Source organism: Saimiri boliviensis, chromosome 1 (genome assembly GCF_048565385.1).
Source record: "Saimiri boliviensis isolate mSaiBol1 chromosome 1, mSaiBol1.pri, whole genome shotgun sequence".
NCBI classification, from domain to species: domain Eukaryota; kingdom Metazoa; phylum Chordata; class Mammalia; order Primates; family Cebidae; genus Saimiri; species Saimiri boliviensis.
The window spans coordinates 163,743,880-163,763,754 of record NC_133449.1 but is presented as its reverse complement, the minus strand read 5'-3'; the positions used below and the strand labels follow the sequence as shown (position 1 = coordinate 163,763,754).

The window sequence follows — 19,875 nt, the reverse complement described above, 5'->3', positions numbered from 1 at the left end:
TCTACCCTCCCTAAGTTGTAAATCCTTTGCATGTATTTAGTGCCTTTCCCAGAGGTGTGCCACATAGAACTTTCTGGAAATGGCTTTCTGAAAGTTATAAATCTCGATCCTCAACTGGGGAAAAGGATGAACCATCTTCCACAGCTTCAAGTGGACTCCATTCACTCTGATGTCACAGCTGCTGGATTTGGATTTCCCCACAGTTCGTTTCTGTAGAAGAGAGCATTCTGATCTGTTTTCCCAGATGGCAAGCTTGGGGTGAGGTAGAAGTGCCTGATTGGACTTTACAAATCAGCATTTTTATTGGTCAATTTTGTTCTAGGTACAATGGAGGTTGATGGATTGTTACTTTTGGTTACCAAAACCAGGAGGAGGGGCGGGAGCTGCTTAGGAGAAACACCCAAGAACAGACCAGGCTTTCTCAGAGACTCAGGGGTGGTGCCACTGCTTCCAACTTACTGCTTCATTTAGAATACCAGATAATAAGCAACCAGGACTCGGCCTTTAGAACTCAATGGAATAAATAAGCTGGAAAAGGTTGAAGAGAAAAAAGCCAAGGAACATGTAGGTAGAGGATTATATGGAGCCATTTAAGAGGACAAAAAGCAAGAGTAACAAGGCAGCAGATGGAATTTGGCCCTGCCTGGCCCTGCCAAGCTCACTCTGGGAAGCACTGTGTCGAAAGTGCTCTCTTTCTGTCCTCTGCAGCATTCAAGTTTCCTAGCCAAATTCTCAGGCTGTTTCTATGGAGCTTACAAAAAAAAGAGCATAGCAGGGTTGATGTGCCCTTTCCTTGTCATTCTGCGTCCTCTTCTCGGCTTCATGCAGTAAATCTCTGGCTTAAATGAAATTGTTTAAAAAAGGAAAATGGGAAACGAAAAAAAAGTGGTGGCGTGGCAGGAGATGATACTGACTCGTTTTGTTTTTTTTTTTTCACAAAACAAGAAGAATTTGTCTAAGAGTAAACGGTGTTTATTTTTTGTTGATTTTTTTTTCAATCGAATGGAATTGCTTAATTAAAAAAAAAACTTATCTCTTTTCTCCTTAAATACTACAGACAACCTCATTTTATCGCAGCAGACACCTAGGAACAAAACACTGGACCCACCAGAGAAAATGGGGCAATAAAAGCATCAGAAGTTCAAGTCAACTATGGAAGAATCACTGTTAGCTGGCAGCTTTCAATTCTAAACAGAAGCGTCCCAAACCTATTGGATTTGACAAAAGTTTCTTAGAACTGGGGAGCTGGGAAAGTTGGACTCCTTTGAATTCTATTCCAATCATTTCCTGCATAGGGAAATTAAAGTCAATGCGTCAAATGAAGACCCAAAGAAACATTTAAAAACTTGTTTGACTAGTATTCAGTATGTGAGATTATTAAGTAATAACTTGTCCACCTAGTTAACCTTGTCCTGGAATATATATAGGTTATTTGTAGCCGCCACTGCTATAATATTTTCTGAAGGATGCCAAGCTGTATGCAAGATCTTTTTGCTAAAGTCCAGGCTGTCGACACTGATCTCATCTTTTCTCCGCTTGCCCCCAACGCACACTTTTCGGGGTTTGAGGATAGCCCGGGGCTTGCTGTTTTCCCTTGAAGCCTCAAGGGTCACATCACGCTTGGTGTTTCTGTCGAACATCCTGAAGAAGTTGTTGTAGGAGCCCGTCATGATGACACTACAAGGTAGAGAGGAGAGGGAGTGAGCGAGTGTTATGGAGAAAGGCAATGACCCGTCTTCATTGTGTCTTTCTGGAGCAAATGATATCCTGCTAGAGCCAGCTTATGACACCACAGACTTTACTGAAACTAAAAACCAGAAAAATGAGAACAGGCTCTGTAGTGTTGATTGTTGGCCCCCCTTTTTTTTTTTCAATCAATCACTGAATGTGGTAAGCTTTTTGGCTAGGCTTGAAAAGGAGAGACGGTGAGAACTCTCCTTGTAATTTACTTTTGCTCCATAGATTCTTTTTGGTTCTTTGGCTCAGTAAAGGTATCCAGTGGTTGTGATGATCCCAGTCCTACCTACCTCCCATCAGGAATGTAACACTAGAATGAGGTCTGATGAAGTAGACACACTTTTGAAAACAAAAAGCAGTTGTATGTGTTGAAGGCTTGGCCACCATTAGGGGGTTCCTGGGCCATCTGACCTCTAAGGGTTTATGGCATCAGTGCAGCAGCAGGAGAGATGCTGGTGGCACCGTGCATGACCCAGGGTGTGTCCTCTCCCCTGCTGAGAACTAGTGTAGAATTTGACCTTTTTAGAAAGCTTATCTGTAAAATAGATGTCATCATGGTCTTACCTGGGAAGCAAGTAAGCAAATTCAAATTTTAAAAGCATTTGGAATGAGGAAGTAAAAAATTTTATAGTAGATGGACAGATGGTTTCCACATTTTTATAAGAGTTATCCCCTCTTAGGTATAGCTGCAACTGATCAGAAGGGAAGTGAACACCCAGTGTCTTCCAGAAGCAAGGTACTGAATAATGGTAACATTTCAGACACGGTGACAAGCTGAGGTAGCGGGAGAGAGATTCCTTGGGCAAGGATGTCTGCAAATGCCGTCACACAGGGGTTCCCTAGGAGGGGCTGGCTCCCACTCACTTCTGGGTGGAGCTCTGACTGGCTCCTTAAGATGGGAGAGCACGAACTCTCTTTCTCAAATGATTTGGGATGTGTAGAGAGGTGAAAGAAAAAGCTGACAAGATTGGGCCAGAACAAGGGGGATGTGCTTTTGGGCACATCCTTAGCTGTACCAGGTAAATTATGCAAAGGTTAGATTTTGCTACTCTGGCTCATCAAACTGATGTTGTGAACTGTGTCTGTGTACTCAAGTGGACTGTTACTACCTTGTCAGGCAGGGTGCTGAGGGCTTTGCCTCCATGATCTCATTTTCTATTATCCCACAAAAGGCTTTTATCGAGAAGTAAGTACTTTGCTCAGTGTCACATTGCTAGTAGGTGGTAAAGTCCACCTTCAAACCCACATATGCTTGACTCTGGGGCATAAGTAGTAGCCAGTTGGCTTCACTGCTTCCCATGCTTTGCCATTTGCTTCCCCACCATGACCCGACTTACTTTTAAACAAGGAAGAGATAGTCTTTTTTTTTTTTTTTTTTGAAAATAATACCAACCTTATCTGAAAGAGAAATAAAATCTCCCAGTTGTGATGTTATAGAAAGAAGGTTGATGTTAGGATTCAAACTCAAAACTTCTCACTATTGTCTCTACTACTTACTACTTTATGAGGTTGGGAAGATTGCTTTATCTTGCTAAGCCTCAATTTCCTTAACTGTAAAATGAGAATGATGAAAACAATCTTGTTAGACTGTGGCTGGGATTAAATAAAATGATGTATATGAAGGTGTTTGGCATATAGTAGGTGTCTAATAAGCGTAGTTTTGAATCAAAGCTAAGATAGAGGAAAAATTTGAGCAATTGCAACAGATATGTACATAATAATATATGAATAAATAAATATCTATATAAATAAATAAAGAATAAAATGATAGGGCAGGCTTCTTTTCCCCATGGGGTATTTTGTTCATATGTCAGTTACTTTGCTCTCTGTCCTATACCAACTGGTCAGTGTGACTTGGGTCCTTTACCATGTGGGGACTCTTTCCAAGCCTGCAAGGTAGGGGTTTAATTTTGGATCAGTGGCAAAGAAAGCCAAGAAACAGAGCAAGAGAGAGAGAGCGAGAGAGAGCGAGAGAGAGAGAGAGAGAGAGAGACAGAGAGAGAGAGACAGACAGACAGACAGACAGTTCATATTCACTAAAAGCTCAAATGTCTGAATGTCTTGCCATAATAGAATTTCTATGCTTTTGAAACAGTATTATTGGTGCCACCTTCATCAGGGAACGAAATCAGCCCCTGGTTGCTTGCATTTAGTTCTCACGAAAGTCAGAGAATCATTTGTATTTGTCAAACTAAAAATGAACTATTGGGAGGCATTATGAAGTACTGCTCAAATCAAAGGCCTTAAACTAGGAATAACTCACTTTGAGGGAATGTGATAAATGAGGTTGACTAGATTTCAGTTAATGAACCACCAGGGCCATTGGCCAGGTCTCCACTATCAGCTTCAAGGGATAATTTTTGATGTGGAAAGCCCACTTGGAAGTAATCTGAACTGTTCAGGCTGGAATTTGCTGGTGGATAAGTGATCTTCGTTTAGGCATGTTGACCTAGCACTGGAAGTGTCTTGTGTGCAAAAGGTAGGACTTTCTTATTAACATTAAGTTGTTATCTGTGTCATTTCAGAAACAGGATTCAAGGGTCTTACCACGTCCTTCCCTTCTTTCCAGGCATGACTTCAAGGGTCACAAGGGGCCCACATTATGCATTTCAGCCAGGCTTTGGGACCCAATTTTGACCTCCCTTTGGCTGTACTCAGGATAAATTGCCCAACACTGCCTCAAGGCAACTTTTGGAAGGTTCCTCAGCCACAGAGCCTTTCTTACCTGTCTGACCCATTCCATACACACTCAAATTTATCAAAAATGCAGTCATTTTCATAGAGGGAACACAACTTGCTGCGGAGGTAGTCATGAACCTGGAGAGGAAACATTATCAGGAAGGTCAGTTATTATTTTAAACAGTAATTATTTCTGCAAATACCTGCTCTTCTGATGTGAGCTGTTAAATCTTTCATTGTCCATGTGCCTTGAATCAGATGGCCCTGGATGTGAACCTAAGCTTGGCCCTTTCTAGCTGTGGGACATTAGGATGGATTGCTGAGCTTCTCATGTGGCTGATATGGATTAATCAAGCTTGCTTGTGTAGACAATGGCATCCAATAGGACTCAATACGTGGTAGATTCTCATTTTCTAAGCTGATTTGCTCATGGGCATTAGAGGCCACCATTCATCCATTCTTTTCAATAAATTCCGCAAAACCTGCTATGCATTTCAGATACAGCAGTTAGCCAAATATTCCTGTGGTGCTTTCATCCCAGTGTCATGGGAGAGACTGTATAACCAAGTAAACAAATAAGATGTTTAGATGGTGATAAAATCATAGAACAAAAATGTATGGAAAAAGAGGCTGGGAGATGTTGTGGGGGGTATCTTGTTTTATATAGGGCTAGTAGTCAAGCCTTCTGTAGATGAGGTAGCATTGGAGATGAATGAGCCACAGTGACGTCTTGATTTGGGGTGAGGGGGAGGCTTTCCAAGCACAGGAAACAGCAGACACAAAGCCCTAGAGGCAGGAGCCTTGGAGAGAGTCTGGTGGGAGAGTGGTGAGCAAGCAGCTGGGGCGGCAAATGGTCAGTTTACACAGGCCCTTTATCCTGAGGAAGAAGAGACCTCACAGAGAGGATTACTCAATCTGCTGTGTTGCAATGAATCCTAAGGGTGCAAAGACAAAGGCAGCGAGACCAGTTATAACCTGAGTGATAGATGTTGGCTTGGATTCAGGCATGGGCAGTGATGGAGGCTGGTCAGAGTCTCCTCTTGTTTAGAGAAAGAGCAGATAGGACTTGGGTCAACTCAGAGGTGTGGAGAGAAAGATAGGAGTCAAAGGATAAATCCCTGATCTTTCTCCTGAGAAAGTGGAAGGAAGGGGGTGCCATGTTCACTTCTGGGTACAATGATTTAGAGATGTCTCTATACATGGAGCTGTCAAAACTCTGAGATAAAAGGTGCCATCCTGGAGTATGTGGCGATTCGTTCCTGATTTCTCTTTTCCAATGAAAGCAGCAGCATGGTTATCAACTGAGAGTGACCAGGAGAGAGGAATGGTTGGGAAACTGTCAGATTTCTGGAAGGTACCATGGGACACTTGACGTTGGACATGAATGTCAAGTAAGGCTGATCAAGCATAGTTGAATATTTTTCTCCAGTTACATTTGGCAACTCAGATGTAGGTTCCAAATAGACAAATAAGCTTCATAGAGTAGTAGCCTGGGTTCAGTGTTTCGAAGGTAATCCTTCCTGAACCCTCTAGCACAGAGTCGCAATAATAATAGGCATACCCAATATGCTGGCTTGTCAAATTACTGGCCAGGTGCTTTATCTGTCAAAAACCTCATTTCATCTCTAAAGCCATCTTATGATGTAAGTGCTTTCATTCTCTTTACTTTAATGGAGCATGAAGTACAGAGATAAGATATCATTTGTGCAAGATCACACAGAAAAGAAAATGACAGAAGGGGAAGGAACTGAGCCCTGGTATCAGGCTCTGGAGCACACACTCTGAGCTGAACTAGCAACCTGGCTCCAGCTTGCTCTGGTGGGTCCTAGTCCTTGACAGGAGCTGTGATAATGAACTCTAGTGAGGCTGAGAGACGAGATAGAACTGAGTAAAAGCAGAGGGAGGCTACCAAGGGTATTGGTATTTAAGTTAAGAGTGATGATTCAATCTCCTTTTTTCTGCAGCTGTGGCTCCTTCTCTTCCTTTGATCTCAACAGTTCTGTTGGATGCTGAGCTTGAGACCTAGTTGTGTGCTTAAGTCTAGGGCAAAGGAATGAGGTCAGGCTCATCCTATGTTCCATTAGATGTTTTGGGTATTTGAAAAGCGCTGAGTTATTTGGACAGTGGAAGTTATTTCTCACTCTGCAAATTCATTTCCCCCCACCTTTACTCTCTTATTTCCAAACAGTTCCAGGCCTTGTCAGGATAACAGCTTCAGTGCTTTGGTGACCAGGGAATTCCCCTACAGTAGTGCTGTTGGCATTCTCAGATGCATTTGGGGGCTGTGAGGGTTAGGCTGTATTCTACTCCTACAGAGGCATCTTTGCTATAAACTAACTCACTGACCTTCCCTAAGGGGCACAGTAGAAGGTTTATAAACTGGGCAGTGGGGAGCTTTTAAAGGTCTAGTTCCATATGTCCTCTTTGTGATGAACCTTTCCTCACATGTCACCATTCACCTTTGGGATTTTGTCTTATAGAAACACTGCAGGTGAATATCAAACATCAACACATGTGTGTTTTGGAAGTGTATGCCTATTAGCAGGAATGACATTGCTGAGAACTCTGTGAATAATTCTTGAAAGGTAGAAGTTGGGACGGACTCAAGGGAAAACCTAGTCGGAAGTGTTACTTCTCCTCATCCGCATGTAGGGTCTGGGTAGTTCCTGCCTGCCTCCAATTGACAGCATTTAAAGAAAAAGAACACCTACGATGAAGGTATGCTGTATTTACCCTTTGTTGCATAGGAAAAAGTCTTCTTAGGCAAATCAGAGGGACCTTTCTCTACCAGAGGAGCAAATAAGGTAAGATGTATACATGAGCAACACCTAGAGCATGGAGCAAGAGAGAACTTAAAACTCATCCTATTTGATGTTCTTTTTTCATCTTCCTAATATGACTTTTCTATGATACTATTAGCTTGTGCATGGGCTTTCTGACACTAAACTGAGTGGTTCTCATATTTACTGTGGGAGTCAAGTGTCCTATAATTAGTGGACTGCTATGAGGCCAACCAAGAGCCAACTCTATTGGTCTGTTCTTATAGTTCAAGTGTTGACAAACTTTTTCTCCAAAGGGCCAGACAGTAAATATTTTAAGCTCTGTGGACCATATGGTCTCTACGACAATGACTCAACTCTGCCATTGCAGCACAGAAGCAGCCATGGAAGATGAGTAAGTGATTGTATATGGCTGTGACAATAAAACTTACCTACAAAGACAAATAGGGGGCTGGTTTGGAACACAAGTTGCAGTCTGCCAACCCCTGTTCTACAGGAAAACTTGAAAATGCCCAATCATGCTTAAGTCTGCAGCCTTTTATTCATGGAAACATGATTGAGATCTGTGAATGCATGTATGAAAACGTAAAATAGTAGCATTGCGTATATTAACTGATCACTAAATTCTTCCCCACTGGACCTCACAACCTATCGTGGTGTTCTGGAGGCTCGCCGAATCAGAGTTTACTGACCATCTTTAAGCTACTTCATGTAAAAGCTAGCTAACTGTATTCTAAAACTAGCTTTGTCCTAAGTCTGCTCTTCCTAGTCAAGGCTCCCCAGTAGCCACACCCAGGTCCTAGTTCCCACTGTCCTTTCTTTTGCGTTAAGGATCTGAACACTATACAGTTTGTCTTATGGAGCTGGAATAGGACACTAGTGGTGACTCTAGTCCTGGGCTCAAGATGAAGGGCTGTAAGTGAAAACTTGGGGGCAAGTGATGTGGAGCCATGCCCTGAAGTTGAGGTAGGGTTTAGGAGACATAACACTCTAAATAACAGGGAGTGTACTGGACCATAGGGGAAACAAAGCTATCTCCACTACATATATAGCTGTGAATTCTGGCTCCCAAACCTTTCTCCAGCACCTGCTACAGGGAGTCGTCAAAGTCTCCAGTATCCTCAACCTCATCTTTGAACCTTCTTCTTCCTCTGACTGGAATCTGGATCTCCTCTGCAAACACTCAAGTGGTAGCTAGAGTTTTGCTGTCACTCCACCTGCCAATGTTGGGTAGGTGGGCTTCTTGCTGCTCTGGACGATTCCTGTTTAAAGTCCTCAACTCCTTTGAAATCATGCCATCAAACTAAACTTCATGCTACCTGTCTTTCAGCCATCAAAAGTTCTGAGTCCATAATGCTCATTCCTTGAAGCAAGTTGGCACCTCTGTCTCTTCCGTCACTATTCCTGCTACTATTTTTTTTTTTTTTTTTTTTTTTTTTTTGTGATGGAGTTTTGCTCTTGTTACCCAGGCTGGAGTGCAATGGCGTGGTCTAGGCTCACCACAACCTCCGCCTCCTGGGTTCAGGCAATTCTCCTGCCTCAGCCTCCTGAGTAGCTGGGATTACAGGCACGTGCCACCATGCCCAGCTAATTTTTTGTATTTTTAGTAGAGACGGGGTTTCATCATGTTGACCAGGATGGTCTCGATCTCTTGACCTCATGATCCACCTGCCTCGGCCTCCCAAAGTGCTGGGATTACAGGCATAAGCCACCGCGCCCAGCCTCCTGCCACTATTTTTATTCAAGCACTCTAGTCTCCCAGTTACTTGATCCCATCATATTCAATGGGTTTTGTCCTTTGCTTTCTTGGTCACATTATGAACCTGGTCATTGCTATCTCTGTACTACCTGCGGAATGAGTCTCACTCTGTTGCCGTTGTTATCTCCTGACTTTTTAGTTCACTCCTTCTAGTATACTGATTCTACCAGTTCTTCAAATTCATGATCTCCCTTTTCCCCCAGCTTCCATTTAGCAGTGCATCATTACGGTCACTCCCTTAGCATATATATTCAACAAGGTGGCCTTTCTTGTTCTCTCTTTCCATTGTACTCATTTGGCAAAACCCCATCACTGGTGAAATCTAAACTTCTACCCTTTCTTTACCTGTACCAAGCTGGCAAATGTGGCTGGGAAGAAACGTAATCATGCAAATTCATCTCCCTTTAAATTTATTATATAAATTTGGAGTGGATCCCTGAGCAAACCTACCACTCTACAACATTTCTGTTTCTTAGATGAAAACTTCACCCCTTTTCTTCCTTCCCATTCAGCTAATGACCTTACTATTTATTTTGCTAAAGAAAACACCTACATGCTCCCATCACAAAATTCACAAACCTGCTTCATCTATCTATGAAGACTGCTCTCCTTCCTTTGACTGATGAATTATCTATGTATCTTACCATCTATGGCCAATTCTGCAATGGACTCCATCCCCTCTGGCTTCCCTCAAGGGCTTTGCTCTTTCAGTGGTCTCTCTCTCTCTCTCTCTCTCTCTAATGGTCTCTCTAGTGGCTTATTCCTATCAGCAGAAAACATACTGTAATAATTTCCTTCAGCCAGAATCCCATTTCAGCTACTCTTCCATTTCTCTGTTCTTTGTCAGAGTAAACTTGTTGAAACAGTTGTTTGTCCTCATTATGTTCCCATCTTCCATTTCTTGAACTCACCCCAATCAGACATTTATTCACACCACTCTCTACCTATTCCTCTGTCATTCGGGCTACGGATAACCTCCACTTACTAAATCCAAGCTCTTAGTCTTCTGTACTTGATTCAGCAAAGCATGTGGCAGTCAGTGACTTCTTTTTCTTTAAGACACTTTCTCCACTTGGCTTCCTAGTCACTCCTCTCATCTCACTGGCTAGTTTCCCCAAATCTCTCTTGCCAAATCCTCCTCCTGTCCTCAACTGGGTCATATTTTATAACCTCTTCTTTAATTATACTAATTGCCTAGGAGATCTCATCCAGTCCTGTGGCTTTAAATACCCTGTATCTTCTTGTGAGTGTCAGATTTATGTCTTGAAGCTAAATATATCCAGACTCACATTCAGCTGTCTACTTGCTGTGTCTGTTTGGATGTTTAATTGGCTTAACAGAGCCAAAACCAAACTCTCGATTTTCTCATCTAAATAAACTGGCAACTCTACTTTTCTAATTGCTCAGGACAAAAATTTTGGAGTAATCCTTGGATTACCTTTTACCTTGGGAATATATCAAAATCTGGCTACCTTCATTCCAACGTCCCTTCCACACACATGTCCTCCCCAGCACAACCAGAATGCTCATTTAAAAAATGTCAGTGATGAAAATGATCTGGAATTAGATAGTGGTGGTTTGTGAGTAAACTAAGATCATTGAATTGTGCACTTTGAAAGGCTGATTATTATGATATGTAAATTGTATCTCAAGGAAAAAATGTAAATCAAATCCTTCTGCCTAGAATTCCCCCACTTCTTTTTATCTAACCCCAAATAGCTTAAAATAGGGTTAGTTTATCCCCACCACTGGATCTTTGCTTTCATGATTGCCTCTTTCATTATATTCTTGCCTGGATTTTGCTTCTTTAAATCTTCTCTACTTCAAAGTCTGGTCTTCCTCTTTCAACAAAACCACGCTAAACAATTCCTTCTCCTTTCTTCCCTTGCATTTACACCATCTACCCAACATTAAGTCCAAAACTTCCACACAGTTTTCTTGATTCCTCTCCCTGCACATTTAATCAGTACCAAGCAAACCTCACTGACTCTTCAGCCTACCCATCCTTCCATCTGGACGCTACCATTACCAGACCAAATTGCCATCATCTTCTCTTATGTAAATTGTCCATCTGGCAAACCGCAAAGTGAAACACACAGTAAAAACTAAAACTCACAATGTCATTTCCTGGTGTAAAACTTGAATGGCTCTCCATTGTACCCAATCCACAGGCAAAACAGCCTACTCTACATTACCAGGGCCTAGTGATCAGCCCTTTGCTTCTATCTCCAGGCTCATCTTTCTGCCTTTGTGATTCATATTCAAGGTATGAGCATCCTGAATACACCTCATTTCTCTTGACTCCAGGCCTTTGAACACACTACTTTAAGAGCATGCATTTCCTGACTAGTTCATGGCAGTCAAGACTCAGTGTAAGGGTCACTTCTTTGGGAAAACCTTCCTCACCTGGCTGGACCATCTCTTGCAGAGATGCACACTCAATTCCTCGTTCATCATCTGACTTTTCTACCAGATGGTAAGCTTCATGAGAGCAGAACCATTTGTTTACCTCTATAATATCCATTCCACATGAAGTGCTCAGTCCATATCAATTAAATTGAATTCTAGCCTCTCCACATGTACCTTTATCTTAAATCCTGTGGCACTTACAGCCTGTGTCATTTTACTGACTGTATCAGCATGCATTGCCTTTCATTTTGCTGGATTATAAACAGGGGCTGACTTAAAAGCTCACAAAGGGAGTGTTCAATATACCTATGGGTGCCTGGGGTTCTGTACCTGGTAAGTCTCGATGGGGCGGTTTTCCATGTTGAGATCCCAGACTTTAACGGTCAGATAGTCCCTGGTCATGATATACCTTCCACTGTGGCTGAACTTCACATCCGAAATCGACGAGATAATTTCAGAGAAAAATGATCTGTTGCTTGGATCTTCAGGCTCTTCAAAAACTGCAGAACAAAAGCAAAACAAGACAAATGTAGCACATCCTTATCAACTGACTCTAACATGTTTGGACTGGTTAGGAAGCTAACACTGTAACTGAGAGTCTTCTAAGCAGGGCTGGTGCCTGCAGAATCTAAGTTGCTAACAGAGCACTGTGAGCTCTCTGGCAGCACAAAAAGCTGTCATTAGTTTCTGGATTTTCATTCCCATGGAAGGACTGGCATGGGACCTATCCCATTCGTAGATATGGAACTGACAAATCTACGTATCTAACTCTGTTTCTGTTTCTGTTGGTATCTGGGTGTCACAGCATAAAACCTGGAGTCATCTTAGATGCTTAAATTTTTTTACAGCTTTAGCGATATACAATTCACATACTGTAAGATGTACTTAAAGTGTAGAGTTCAGCGGTTTTTAGTATAATTGCATAATCACACAATCATCTCTATAATTAAATTTAGAATATTTTCTTTACCTCCCCGCCAAAACTCCATACCCATTAGCATCTTAGATGCTTAAATTTTTTACAGCTTTCTTTACCTCCCCCCCAAAACTCCATACCCATTAAGCATCTTAGATGCTTAAATTTTTTTTTACAGCTTTAGCGATATACAATTCACATACTGTAAGATGTACTTAAAGTGTAGAGTTCAGCGGTTTTTAATATAATTTCATAATCACACAATCATCTCTATAATTAAATTTAGAATATTTTCTTTACCTCTCCCCCCAAAACTCCATACCCATTAGCAGTTACTTTCCATTCCCTATTCCTATAGTGCTAGGGAGACACCAATCTACTTTCTGATTCTCATGGAAATTTCACATAAATAGAATCATAGAATACATTGACATTGGGACTGACCAGCTCCTTTCACTTGGCATAAAATTTTCAAGGTTCATTCATGCTGTAGTATGTATCAGTTCTTCATTCTTCCTATGGCTGAATAGTAATAGGAATCGTATCTACTGTATGAATATACCACATTTTGTTTATCCATTTATCAGCTGATGAGCATTTGAGTTGTTTCTACTTTTTAACTGCTAGGAATAATACTGCTATGATTATTCATGTACCAGTTTTTGTCTGGTGATACATTTTCATTTCTCTTGTTGGCTTATGGTGCTAAATAGTGGGACTTTGGCCAAGTGTGGTAGCTCATGCCTGTATTCAGCACTTTGGGAGGCCTAGGTGGGAGGATCCCTTGAACCCAAGAGTTTGAGACCAGCCTCGGTAACATAGGGAGACCCCATCTCTATAAACAATTAGCCAGACATGGTGGGGCATGCCTGTGGTCCCAGCTACTTGGGAAGATAAGGCAAGAAGGATCACCTGAGCCAAGGAAGCTGCAATGAGCTATGACTGGGGCACTGTACCACAACCTGGGTAAGATTGATATCCTGTCTTCAAAAAAGAAAGAAAAAAAGTGGCACTTTCTTGTTGGATTGCCTTGGGTCTAATGTCAGTCGGTTATTTACTTTTTGTGTGACCTTAGGCAAGATACTTCTCTGTGCCTTAGGTCTCCTTATATGTAAACTATAGCTACAATGTCTTTTTAAGATTCACAAAGTTTCTAAATTTGTATAAATTCAATGGGTACAAGTGTGGTTTTGTTACATGGCTATATTGCATAGAGGTGAGGTGTGGGCTCCTAGGGTAACCATTAGCCGCATGGTGTACATTGATCCTGCAAAGTATTTTGTGTGGATTGTCTATTTGCACTGATATCCAGGCTCTTATTATCTCTCAGTAGCTTCAGCTGATTTCCATTTACAGGAAAAAGGCATGGCTTCTCAGTATGTTATTGGCGCCCATCATAAATTGCCTCTAATTCTTCTTTCTACCTTGACTATGTATTGCCTGATTCCTTCTTCACTGATCCAAATACTCTTTGATTCATATACCTCATCTACTACATATTGTTTAACCCCAAATGATCTATTCTTTTTCTCTGAAATCCTATCATTCTTGGTCTGGCCATTTATTTAGTATTTGCTCAGGTACTCTCTTACAACGAAACTATCATTTTCCAGATTATGATTGTTATTTGAACAATTCATGAGTTGGTTTTATCTCTTCAACTAGGACATAAGCTTCTTGAGGACAGGATTTTGCTTTTACTTATCTTCATACTCAGAGTCTTACTCACAAATATTCAATGAATATTTGTTGCTTCACTGGAGCCAAAGCCAGATAAGTTAACAGATTCTTTGCCTTCTGGGTGCCTTCCATGTGTAGTATTAAGTTGAAACATATGCATTTGCTGACATTCGATCATTTTTTACCTACAAAGATGGTGACTCTGTATGGCTAAACCAAACACTGGTCTGCAGGTTGCTGAGTTAACTCATCCTCCAAGACTACTTCTTTCCTGCCTACTCAAGGCACTCACATGGTCAATAATCAATTCTATATAAAGAGCCCAAGTATATAATAAGTTACGTTTCAAATCTTGCTGAATTAAGCCATGAACTAAACCAAAATGTTAAAATTTTCACAGAACCATTGAAGAGAATAGCAACAAAAACCCTGATCGATCAATCAGAATTGAAACTGCAAATTAAAAAAAAAATCATTGAAACAGAAACACATGGCTCATTACAGCCTCTGACCCAGTGTCTCTGCCCTCATCTTTTGGGCTTCAGCTGAGCATTAGTGAAGGTCCCTGGATTCTGACTGGTATCTTCATAGTTGAGAACTGGCTGGGAGGAAAATTTTCACATTAGTTTAAACTAACAGCCATCTCATCAGTACTGGGGGCTTGGAAATTCCAAGTAAAACACCTGACCCAGAGGCAGTAAAGTGGATGGGCTTAGAAAATTGTGCTCTGGAGTCATCAATTCCTGCCTCTGCCAGCTATTAGCTGTGAACATTTTATTTATGACTCCAGCTTTAGTTTTCCCATCTGCAAAATGAGGAGCCACATAGTTGGCATATAAGCTTGGTACACAGTAGGTTCTCAAAACATGCCAGTCACTGTTTTCATTATCAGCATGCACCGCTTCAGCGCTGGCCAGTCATATCTCATCTATCAAGACTCTCGAGAATTTGGGACCGAAGAGCACAGAGCCTGCGGACTATTTCAAAGACATAAAGCACGTTTGCAGTTCCTTTTCTTTAAACTCATCTATTTAAAATGTTTAAATTGACAACAAAATTGTGTATATTTATGGTGCCTTTCAATATTATACATAGGAATCTATTTCCCAAATACTTGGCACATTGGGAGGCCAGTGTAGTAACACTGTGAAGCCTCGAAATGACACTTTCACAAAACGGATGTGAAACGAAAGATGACAATTCTTTAATTGACCTACCACCATTTGTTTGTGGAGTGCCAGCCTTACGCAGCACACAGAGGGCAAGTACAGATTATATATTGGAATAGCGCTTTGTAGTTCATATCTATGCATATTCAAATTTTAATAGCAGCTCCAGGAATTATTTTCATTCCTTTGGTAAAAGCATTTAATGGTATTAATAATTACTGTTGATGGAAAGCTTATAATACCGCAGACCCTGTGTTTTACATGTTTTATTTCATTTAGTTGTGAAAACAGCCTATGAAGCAGGAATTATGATTCCTTCTTTTATATATGCGGATAACTAAGGCACAGAGAGGTTTTGTAACCAGTTTAGGGACACACTAAGATAAAGTTGCATTTTGAACTCAGGTCTGTCTGACTTCAAAATCTTTGTTTTTTTTTTTTTTTGAGACGGAGTTTCGCTCTTGTTACCCAGGCTGGAGTGCAGTGGCACGATCTCGGCTCACCGCAACCTCCGCCTCCTGGGTTCAGGCAATTCTCCTGCCTCAGCCTCCTGAGTAACTGGGATTACAGGCACACACCACCATGCCCAGCTAATTTTTTGTATTTTTAGTAGAGACGGGGTTTCACCGTGTTGACCAGGATGGTCTCGATCTCTTGACCTCGTGATCCACCCGCCTCGGCCTCCCAAAGTGCTGGGATTACAGGCTTGAGCCACCGCACCCGGCCTAAAATCTTTGTTCTTAATCATGATGCCATGTACAAGACGTTGCTGAGCATTCATTTATAAGTTAAGTGTCTTGTATGCACAGGCACACACAGGTGCACATTATATTAGCTAGAGTCCACAGCTAAAATACTTTTTGTTTGTGGGATGGACATGTGCCAGGCCCCGTACCAAATGCTAAAGACACAGTAATGAACAAGACAGATCCAGCTCACAGGATAGAGGAGGGGACACATATTTAGCAATCCCACAAATGTGGTTACAGTTGTGAATAAGTGAGATTTTAGTGTGTTATTAGAGAGAGATCACAGTGCTAGGGAACGGCTAGTAGAAGATAGTGTGTGTTCCATAAAATTTACTTCTCATGCCCCCTCCAATATCAGAGAAGTGCAAAAATTGTTGAACATGTAGCACAACAGTATCTGGTGCCTGAATGATAGAACAGTGTTGAGACAAATTAACACAAGCATTTCTCCTGGAGACGCTTGGCTTGGCACGACACTAGAGAATCTGCTGACCAGCAAGGCTTCCAATTAGCGACCACAAAATATTGACAGTGAGAGAAGAGAGGAAGAGAACTAGGAAGAGTTTTGCTTCCTTTGTGAGGAAGCAGTCCTGGTGAGAATCCTCATAGCCCAATCCTAGCTACTGGGGACATGTCAGGTTCACCAACAGGAGGGTATGTCTTGGATACCCCAATAGTAACAAGTAACAATCATGATGACATTTGCTACCACTTCTTGGTCCTCAAGTTTTGTATACATTATTGCATTTAATGCTCGAACTTCTAAGGAAGGTGCTATTACTGTTCTCACTTGTAGATAAGGAGACGGACCAGGAGGAGAGGTTGAATAAGTCACCCAGGATCATGCGGCTAGGCAGTGGCAGAGATGAGCTCTTAACTCTGTCTACTTGTCAAACTGCCTCCACAACTGGGCCCTGCCTTGCGTTGTCAATACTGTTTCTCTGTTCAAACAATCAGGTCAAACCAGGATCCTCACATTCTAGATAGACCTTGTGTATTCCCAGTTTTGCACCTCTGCTGCTCCTCACCTCTTTCTGTGCCCATCCAGGTACACTGGAAAGAATATCAGACTCAGGGATGCTGGGCTGGAATCCAGGCTGGGCACAAGTCCAGGCTGGATTTTGATAATACCTACCATCTATTGAGCTTTTGTGCTGTGTGCTCTACATGTACTAACTCATTCAATATTCATAGGTATTATTATTCCTTTCTCTTTTCCACAAATTAGTCTAATCAGTCAACTCAGGCACAACTCACACCTCGAAGGAACAGGGCCAGGATTTGAACTCAGTATAATTCCAGCTTATGTTCTTAACCTTTGTCCTACTCTCTCTCATCTGCGTCACTTTCAGCAACTGTCAACTCTCTGGGCCTGTTTTCTTCTCTGTAATATGAAGGAGTTAGTTGCCTACCGGGTCCCTCCTGGTTCTTAGATTCTAAAATCTATAGAATTCCTCTGGTTTTTCAATTTCCCCTTTCCTAATCCCATTACTCTAGGTAGCCTTTCCAAAGTAACTTCAGCAAAATGTTCAACCTGTGACATATCAGCTATTCCAGATCCCAAGGTCAAATAAACTTGGGAAACTTTGACCAAATTTTGGGAGTTGATGATGCAATTACCCTATTGTTAGGGCATTATAGAATGTTCAGCAATATATCTGTCCTCTGCTCACTAGATCTGCCCTGCTGACCCCCATCTGTCCACATGTGGCAACGGAAAATGTCTCTAGATATTGCTAAATGTCTCCCAGGGGACAGTGAGAACCACTGCTTTAATCCTACTTCAGAATATTATTTGATCATACCTTTCTCCCCATTCCATTTTATTTTTATTTGACAGATCATTTGCAGCTCAGTGTTTCTCTAGTATAGGGTTCCTGAGAACACACTTTGGGCTATACTGCTATAGTCCAAAGCGACTGAATCCTGCCTTTAAAATTCCATAGGCTATCTTATGTGCCTTGTGCAGACGTGTTTTCTAACAGGTATAGATATGAATACACCTCCACAAAGCTGTAAGTATCTTGTGTGAGCCCCCTGAAAGGGCTGAGATGACTGGATAAATAAATAAGGCTCCAGAATCTGGGGAAAACCTTGAATTCAGTGATTCATAAATTCAGCTGGGTGCAGTGGCTCAGGCCTGTAATCCCAGCAGTTTGGGAGGCCGAGGTGGGCAGATCGTGAGGTCAAGAGATCGAGAGTATCCTGGCCAACATGGTGAAACCCCGTCTCTACTAAAAATATAAAAATGAGCTGGGCATGGTGGCACATGACTGTAGTTCCAGCTACTCAGGAGGCTGAGGCAGGAGAATCACTTGAGGCAGAGGTTGCAGTGGGCTGAGATTGCACCACTGCACTCAAGCCTGGGCAACAGAGTGAGACTCCATTTGAAAACAAAAAAATCATGAATTCAAAAATAAGAGAGAGAAAGAGTTAGGAAGAAAACTGCCAACTTTAGAGAAACCTAAAGTGAAACAACATTCATTACAATTGGAGCAAGGGCAGAAAGAAGGCATGCAGAGAGCTGGTTGTGGACTCCATGGATAGGAGAAGAGAGAGATTAGGCAAAACATAGGTGAAGGCTGTTCCTGGGTATGGCTCCTTTCTCTGGACCTTACACTGAACCTTCCTTAATTGCACAGGAACTCATGCCCATGTTGAGGGGTCAGGAGGGGACCCAAGGCCACTAACAGCTAATCCTGAAAACCTGCTCACTCTCTGTCTTAGATGGGAGTGGTGGCTAACAGTGCAGGTGGTTCCAAGCTCAGTGGCCTGGGTTGAAACTCCAGGTTTGTAAGCAGCTTGACTCCTTCTAAGCCTCATTTAATGGAGCTAATAGCAGTACCTACATTCTAGGGTGGTTGTGAGGATGGATGAGATCTTACATGTGAAGCACTTTGCAAAGTGTCTGAGCCCAAAACAACAGGGAAGGCAGCAGTAAAGCAGAAGTAGGCATTGCTTAAGGAAAGCTTGGTGTACAATGACTCCAAAAACCTAAAGTGCTTTTCTGTTTGAGGCAGATCTTAAGAACCAGTTATGATATTCATTTCTGGGTCTTCTGTCTGGGCTGTGACACAGACACACAAGCTTGTTTCTGAACTAACTCTCGAAATACACCCTCCTTGGTCCAAGCGTCTCTGATTTCAATGTCACCCCCACCCTGGCTGTGATGACACGGGCAGATGAGAGTGAGAGTACAGGAAACAAGTCACGGGATGTGAGGATTTGCTCACGATGAAAAAGGAATGGCCTCGGACTCAGGAGCAGGGCTTTAAATTGCTCACTTCTGCTGACATTTCTTCTACAGGGAAGCGCAGCTGGCATGTTTTTCCGTTTGGAGACATGGCTGACAATTTCTCCATAATGGGGACACAACTGGCAATTTTCCTACAGAGTGAGACAGATGGCAATTTTCCTTCAGAGATATGCAGGCAACAGTTTTGCCCCTGGAGAGAAAAGCCTCGCCGATTGAGATGCAGCCAGTAATTTTTACTATAGAGAAGACACATCCAATAATTTTGCCCAATGAGAGAAACGGCCAACACTTTTCCCACAGAGGGTAAGAACTCCCTCAGACTGACAATGCTGGCCTTTATCCAGCTGAGGACAGTGAGAAAAGAGGTTTAAGATTTAATTAGTGGCTACTGTGCTACTGGGGGCCTAATGACATAGTCTCCAGACACGGGTTGGAGACTGCAAATTTAGATTGTATTAAGACTCAGATGAAGGATTCTGAATTGGGAAATAATGAAACCAAGTTGCTTAATGCTGGCAGTTTGCTTTTCATATAACCCTCCACTAATTCAACAAACAGTTGTTGGACAGTGACACTTCAGCAAGACAAGGCATACAATGCATAGCGTGATGAAGAATGAGAAGTTAATCTAGAGGAAATTATATTGGTCCCTAAGTTTTACATAACTTTTAAAAATAATTCTGCATCTACTATACTTCCTTTACAAATACCATGTCTTTTAACAACTAATCATTCAAAGTT

General features: G+C 41.9%; 1 protein-coding gene across 12 annotated transcripts in view; it reads right to left on the bottom strand.

The window, feature by feature from the left end:
* Nucleotides 1-277: 277 nt before the first annotated feature.
* PPP2R2B (protein phosphatase 2 regulatory subunit Bbeta) overlaps nt 278-19,875 on the bottom strand; it is a 520,898-nt gene continuing 501,300 nt past the window's right edge. For all 12 annotated transcript variants that reach the window (XM_074379725.1, XM_074379718.1, XM_074379708.1 and 9 more), the window contains 3 exons: nt 11,695-11,864; nt 4,463-4,554; nt 278-1,677 (listed from right to left, as the gene is read on the bottom strand). In XM_074379725.1, coding sequence (XP_074235826.1) covers nt 1,398-1,677; nt 4,463-4,554; nt 11,695-11,864 — 542 coding nt within the window. In that variant the 3' untranslated portion in view covers nt 278-1,397. The remainder of the gene's footprint in view (nt 1,678-4,462; nt 4,555-11,694; nt 11,865-19,875) is intronic.